Raw genomic sequence first — 7,268 nt, forward strand, 5'->3', positions numbered from 1 at the left:
GTGGTGGTGGAATACTGAGGCCGTGGTGGTGGAATACTGAGGCTCTGTTGGTGGAATACTGAGGCCGTGGTGGTGGAGGAATACCGAGGCCCTGGTGGTGGAATACTGAGGCCGTGGTCAGGGAATACTGAGGTGGTGCAATACTGAGGCCGTGGTGGTGGAATACTGAGGCCGAGATGGTGGAATACTGAGGCTCTGGTGGTGGAATACTGAGGCTCTGGTCGTGGAATACTGAGGCCATGGTGGTGGCCCTCCCTCATCCCAGCCAGGCTGTGCATGCATCCTGATCGGATCCCCCAACCAGAGACTTAGGCAAATCTTCCACCACAGGAAATTAGGCCAATATAGAGGAGTTTCTCATCAGCATAATGGCCTTCTCCATCTGCTGCTGGAGAATGAGACCCAGCCACCACCTGCCTCTGCCCCAGGGGATGCCAGGGCAGCAGGACTCTTCCAAGTGTCAGTGGAGAACATAGGGTCCGGTTGGATTCATAGAAGGCAACAAGGGGCATGTCCCAACCATCTGCTTACTTGGACTTGAGATGCTGAATGGTGCCCATACATCGAAAGGCACCCTTTACCATGATTGCCAGCCGGGTACACAGCGCCTCACATTCTTCCATGCTGTGGGGCAGGAGAGAGAGGGTGAGCAGGGGAGGACTCCCACCCACCTTCCCCAGCCCTGGAAATCTCTTGCCTGTGGGATGTGAGGACCACTGCCCTCCCTTCTCTGATGATGCTCACGATGACGTTCCACAGCATGCGGCGTGCCTGGGGGTCCATCCCTGTGGTGGGCTCGTCCTGAGGGGGAAGGTGGAGAGAAGGTGGGAGGCACAGGCTGGGAGCTGGCCCTTCTGGTTGCTGCTTCTTCCTGGACTGGCTCCCCTGGGGAGGATGAGCTGACAGACAGCACACACAGTCACTCCCCAGTTGAGCAAGACAGGGGTATCCTGGTGCAGGGTACAGAAGGTAGGAGGTGGATCTGAGAGTAAAGAAGCATGGTGTCCACCCCGGGCCCATTTCAGCCCGCGAGGGAATTAAAGTGGATTAAGGCAATGACAGAATTCTCCTCAAAAAAGAAAATCCTGCAAATATGTCAGGAGGCAGGGAGGTCACTCAGGTCACTTCCCTGGTTCCCGCTATATCTTGTGCCTGTGCTCTTATGATCCTTGGGTTGTGTGGGCATGGCCTCAGGCCTGGCCCAGCTCAGGGGAGGGTCACACAAGCCTTTGACCCAGCTCAGTGCTCCTGTTTGGGGACCAGACACCAACAGGCCGCAGAGCAGGCTAAACTTCCTGGCTGTGAGCTGGTGGCCCCAAAGGAGACATCCTGAGAATGCATAGTGAGACTATGCCATGACTTGCTTTTCTCCAGAGCTGCATGAACCAAACACTGGTCCAGTCACTCAAAATGAGCAACACAAGAAACCGTCCAGACAAAAGCCAAATTGCTGCAGTTTCTAAATCTGCTGACCCAGAACCTATTTCCCCAACCTGAGAGACACAGCACTTGGTTTAAGCCCTTGGGGTGGCACAAGCCTGCATTTACCAGCAGCACCAGCGGTGGGCAGCCAATGAGCGCGATGGCTGTGGAGAGTTTCCGCTTGTTGCCCCCACTGTACGTGCCAGCCAGGCAGTCCGCATAGACAGTCAGACCCAGGCTCTTAATACTCCAGTCTGCGACCTAGAGAAAAGAAAGAAATCCCATTTGGAGAAGACAAGAAAACATCCAAACCTCCTCCAGTTCGAAGCCTTGGCTCCCAGATCTCACGCCTCTAGAATGAAAGACCCAGCTAGGCTGAAACAGGCTGCCTGCTGGCTCCTGTCCTCTGGCATATGCTTCAGGCACCAGACAGGGTCTCTTTCACTCTGTCTTGGATCCCAGGGTGGCCCGGTCAGCTCACCACCTGTTGGGTGTAGCCCCGTGGGAAATGGCCTTCAACCTTACAAACAGCAAGATGGTGGGTCTCGCCCAGTGTCCTGGACCATGGCTAGGAGTAGGGGAGGAAGGGTCCGTTTGAGAAGACGGTGAGTTCCAGACCCGTTGGTCCCACCCCTCAAGAGAGTCACACCTGAAGCCTTGTGCATACGACACGTACCTATGGAACAGGCACTGAACCAGGCACGGAGAACAATGTGAACACAGACTGCGGGGTGGTGACAGTTAAACAGAATACTGGCAGATTATTACAATGCCATGAGGAACGATGACAGAGATACCAGGTATGTGTGCACATGCACAGGAGGGGATTTAGGGAAGCCACTGGAGACAAGCTCACCATGCTTCTGCCTTCTGTACTTGTCCCCCGTGTCTAGAATGTTCCTCCCTAGGTGTGCACACGGGTCCCTCTCTCACCTCTAGTTCTTCACTCAGGTCCTCTCCTTTGTAGGCTCTTTCTGGGCCATCTGACCTCAAAGTGCAAACCCTGCCCTAACAATTCCTCCCTGCATTTCTTTTCCCTAAGAACTTTTCACTCTTGAATGTACTGGAGATTTTACCTATTTATCTACAGATTGTCTATCCCTCCCACTAGAATGTAAGCTCCTTTTTTAGCTTTTTATTTGGAAATAGTTTCAAACTCACACAAACATATAAGAATAAAAAATAGTGCATAGAACACTATTAACTAATAAACTCTTCTCTCTCTCTCACAGACACACATACACACGCACACACACACAAAATTTTTTGTGACTCATTTGAGGGTAAGTTACTCATTGTGGCCCTTCACTCCTAAATACCTCAGGGCATATTTCCTAAGAATAGGGATATTCTCTCACATAACCACAGTACATTATCAATGTCAGTAAATTGAACGTTATGATCCATTTATCTAATCTACCATTCACAGTTAAGTTTTGTCAGCTGGTCCAATAATATCCTCTATCATTTTTTTTCTCTTCTGCACAAGATGTGGTCTATTGTCTGTTTTCAGTCATTATACCTATTTAGCCTCCTGTGCTTGGAGATATTTCCATAGCTTTTTCTTTGTCTTTTATAACTTTTATATTTTTGAAGAATGCAGCCTCTCTCTTTTACTTTTTTTAAGTCTCCTTCTTTGGAGCTTGTCAGAAGTTTCCTCAGGATGATTCCGGTCACATATCTCCAATCTGGATACTACATAAGTGAAATTGTGTCCTTCATAGGGTATCACATCTTGGGGCATGAGATGTTCATCTGCCCCTTATAGGTGATGTTAATTTTGATCACCCAGTTAAGGTACTATCTAATTTCTCCATTATAAAATTATTATGCTTCTTTCTTGCAACCAATAAGCAATCTGTACAGAGATATTTTTATTCCTTTAAAATTACATTATTATTATCTTTTTTGTAAGAGACAATCTTGCTCTGTTGCCCAGGCTGGAGAGCAGTGGCATGATCTCAGCTCACTGCAGCCTCAACCTCCCGGGCTCAAGCATTCCTCCCACCTCAGCCACCTGCGTAACTGGGACTAATTTGTTAATTTTTTTGCAGAGATGGGGTCTCCCTATGTTGCACAAGCTAATCTGGAACTCCTGGTCTCAAGCGATCTTCCCACCTTGGCCTCTCAAAGTGCTGTGCTTACAGGTGTAAGCCACCATGCCCAGCCCATTATTTTTTTTTAAAGTACTTTCTTACTTTCTGGCATAAGATATTCCATGTTCATTTTATACCTATGCCATTCCAGCCCTGGAATCTATTATTCATTGGAGGAATCAGGGTTACTTTTAGTGGGGAATATTATTAAGACAAAAGTCTGAGCACTAAGTGTGCTCATGGCTACTGGGATGTTTTTGTTTTTTGATCCTTTCAGAATTCAGGAATATTGATATGCATGGGTTTGTGGGTACGTGCAGATGTGTTCCTATGTGTATGAAACATGAACACATCTGCATGCAACCACAAACACACGCATATCATATTCCTGAATTCCCAGTGCTATCTCCAGTTTCAGTCCATGGCCTCACAGTTCTTTCTTGCTTTTCCCCTTTCCATATCTGTAGGTCCCTTCTTTTACAATGAGAATTCTGGGTCTTAATAACACCAAAACATTTATTAATTTATTAATCGTGTAACACATCTAAAATTTTCAGAATCACATTGGCCATACACCATAAAAAACAAACTAAAAAGAACTCAGAAATTATTTGTAGTCCTTCTCCACAACTCCACCCTGCCCAAGAATGAGGATATACAGTCAAATACTGTGTTAATCAGTTGTTTGTATTAGCTCTATTCCCCTTTTGCAGGATTATGTATTTATTTGAAATAAAATTGGGTTTCTTTGTCTAGTTTGCTGTCAGAATTAGGTTTTCTTTATGTTTCACTTTTGCCTACTTCCCATTCTTACTGATTTTGTTGTGGAACATTAACATGCTTCCACAAGTTAAAACTAAACAAAAATATATCCCCAGAAGTGCTATTCCCTCCCATTTTCTTTCTTCCCAATTGCTTCTTGTTGATCACCAAATTCATTGTTTTCTGGCTTATCCTTTCTGTGTTCTATTTGCAAAGCTAAGCAGACATACGTTTACTTTCTTGTTTTTCCTTCTTTCTAACATAAAAAGTAGCATTTTATATGTTTTGTTTTCCACTTTACTTTTTTTTTCATCTCTGTATCAGTTCACTGAAATTTTCCTTTTTCCTTTTTATAGTTGCATAAGACTTTATTGTGTGTCTGTACCATACATTATTCAACCAATCTATAATGACTAAACATGCAGGTAAACTCCAGCATTTTGCAATTACAAATGCAACAGATCACCTTGTACATACTCATTTTGTACTGTGGGAGATGTATCTTCAGGAAAAGCTCTTAAAACTGTAATCGCTTAGTCAAAGGATAAACACATATATCGTTTTGTTAGATATGGGAGTGGGAATTTTTCTTTGTCTGTCTCATTCACTGCTCTACCCCTGGTTTCTAGAAGAGTACTTGGCACACAGTAGGCACATAGTAAACATTTTTTGGAATGAATGAATGAATGAATAGCATCCTTCAGTTTCTTATCTCCAAGTGAATGCACTCTCAGGAAACAGGCTTGTAATTAACCAGATTCCTATGTGGCCACAACAAATCATTTTTTACCTTTTCAATTTCCTCTGCTGGTACACCTCGAAGCCGGGCATAAAAGTAAAGATGTTCTCGTCCTGTGAGCAGCTCATCAATTGCATCAAACTGAGGACAGTAGCCCATATTTTGATGGACTTCAGAAATATTGGTTAAAATACTGCAAGAAAAAAAGCAATGAGTGATTTTCCTGCAAGGGGATGGAGGGATGACCACAGAGCTAGGGCTGGAGAAGCTTCTGCCAATGGGAAAAGGAAGCTGCTTCTTCTCTTCTCATACTTGGCTTCAGAAATGCATACAATATTTGGGAATCAAAACAGGGGCCCTTTGATTAGAAACTGAATCCTGTCAGATTCTTCCATGTTTCCATGTCTGGGATTAATTGAATCCATGTTACACCAAAAGTCAGCTTTCATTTTGGATCAGATCACCTCACATGTGAGTTTAGAAACAGAGGGAAGGTCAGGTTTAAGAAAATAATTAATGGTTTTAAATATTCTTCAGACATTTGGAAAGTAACTAGAAAAGATGGATGTGTCCCGATGGAAGTAAACTTCTCTATCTGTGTTTATTGGCAAAGATAGCAATGAAAGAGGAGCCAGTCAGATAACTACTCACAGCAAGAGGCCTGCAAGGAGCAGGGCTAGAGCAAGTTGGGTTCCATCAACTCCTTTTGGCTAAAATATTCACCCCCACTATAAAATATATTGCCATGATGGAAAATAAACTATACATAGACATTTGGTCTAATCTCATCCTTTTCTTCTTATAGTTTAGGGTATATGAATAAAGGATGGATGAAATATGATGGCACAGAGAGAGACCATTGCAGTTCCCACAGTGACAAAAGCCACCAGAGGTATGGCAGGGCCAATTAAAACTACCCAGGGAAGCAAGGAGGGTACATCTCCAAATTAGCAGGAGCTACCCCACCAGAGAATCCCAATTCCGTGTCTTAAACCTGTATTTTCTTTCTAGCGTCCAGCTCAGTTTTACCTTCTGGACGTCAGACTGTGTCTCACTTGGACACAGTTATAACTTGATGTCTCATAAATGTGCTCATGGAAAATTCTATGATATCCTTTCCCCTCCTCCACCCTGCCATGACTCATTTTGTCACCATCATGCAGTCACCTGCATGGTCACTTGCAGGTGAAGCTGGATCTGTTGAGATAGACTTAGCCGTGACCTGGCTTTACCCCTGCCTGTCCCTTTTCCATAAACCCAGTAGGGCTGGTTACGGAGGCCAAAGAACCAAATCATTGTGTCTGAGCCAGTGAAGCATGCTCAGGACTCTTCCTGCCCACTCAGCATTGGGCCATGCTGAGGATGGCTTTCAGGGGAGAGAAAGAGCCCCCAGTCAAGCAGATGCTGCACAGATGTCAGCAGCACCTTACTCCACTTACAAACCAGGGCAGAGGCTCCCTCTGGGCACCTCTACTGTGTGTGCTGAAGTTTTACTGTTCAAGCTTTTCCTGCAGCCAGGAAAGAGGCAAACAAGTGAGAGCCCATCCTCTCTGTCCTGCCCATAGGGGACCAGTTTGTTTAAACATACTTTATTACAGAGAGCAGCAGTCACCCTCCAGAATCCAAGGGCACACGCCAGTTTTTCCTTTATGCTCCTTGGTCTGGCAAAGCCAAACTTCAGCCTACAAATAGCCAATGCAGGTTAAGCCCTCTCAAGGGCCTATGAATGAGCCTCCATATAGAAACTCAACCCAGAGGAAGGATGCCTCATCACAGGGGTTCTTAACGTGGGATCCAAGGGCTCCTGCAGGATCATAAATGTGAACCACAGCTCAGTAAATTCCCTGAAACTTTTTGCAAAAATGTGTGGAGGGAGGTAATGGGAGGCAGTGGTGCATTTTCATAAGAATAGGGTACAAATATTCATCAGATGCTCAAAATATTCCATGACCTCAAAGAGATTAAGAACCACACACTTAGTGCTTCCCAGATCTTTCCAAGAATCTATGCCAACAGAAGAATCTCTTAACAATCACAATTCAGTTCAAATTTCTGGTGGGTCTATGTGTTGGGTTTTTTGGGCCATGCCCTCTGGGAGGCCTCCTTCTCTGTATAGATCTTTCAGGGCCTCATATAGACCCTAGTGGAGGGTCTGATGGTCACCCTTCCTCTTCTGGGAGAGGGGCATGGCCCAGGACCTGCGAGAGACTCCCTGAGACAGGAGGAGCAGGACACTCACCTCTTGCCTG

General features: G+C 45.3%; 1 protein-coding gene across 1 annotated transcript; it reads right to left on the bottom strand.

The window, feature by feature from the left end:
• Positions 1–27: 27 nt before the first annotated feature.
• Positions 28–6,906, bottom strand: LOC116547517 (retinal-specific phospholipid-transporting ATPase ABCA4-like). Its single transcript, XM_032273461.1, has 4 exons — positions 5,071–6,906; positions 1,549–1,683; positions 698–801; positions 28–624 (listed from the first exon to the last, which is right to left on the bottom strand). The coding sequence occupies exons 1-4, from the start codon at positions 5,176–5,178 to the stop codon at positions 528–530; spliced, it is 444 nt and encodes a 147-aa protein (XP_032129352.1). The 5' UTR covers positions 5,179–6,906; the 3' UTR covers positions 28–527.
• Positions 6,907–7,268: the final 362 nt, after the last annotated feature.

This window comes from Sapajus apella, unplaced genomic scaffold, assembly GCF_009761245.1.
Source record: "Sapajus apella isolate SASKATOON/1434 unplaced genomic scaffold, GSC_monkey_1.0 scaffold3444, whole genome shotgun sequence".
Classification (NCBI taxonomy): domain Eukaryota; kingdom Metazoa; phylum Chordata; class Mammalia; order Primates; family Cebidae; genus Sapajus; species Sapajus apella.

Bases quoted from the DNA above. Each gene is read 5' to 3' on its own strand.
- LOC116547517 (XM_032273461.1), bottom strand. From the start codon at position 5,178: ATGGGCTACTGTCCTCAGTTTGATGCAATTGATGAGCTGCTCACAGGA. The intron at 1,684-5,070 runs GTAAAAAATGAT...TCTTTTCTCTAG, and splicing joins CAGCAGAGGAAATTGAAAAG to GTCGCAGACTGGAGTATTAA. The intron at 625-697 runs GCAAGAGATTTC...CCTGCCCCACAG, and splicing joins GTGGTCCTCACATCCCACAG to CATGGAAGAATGTGAGGCGC.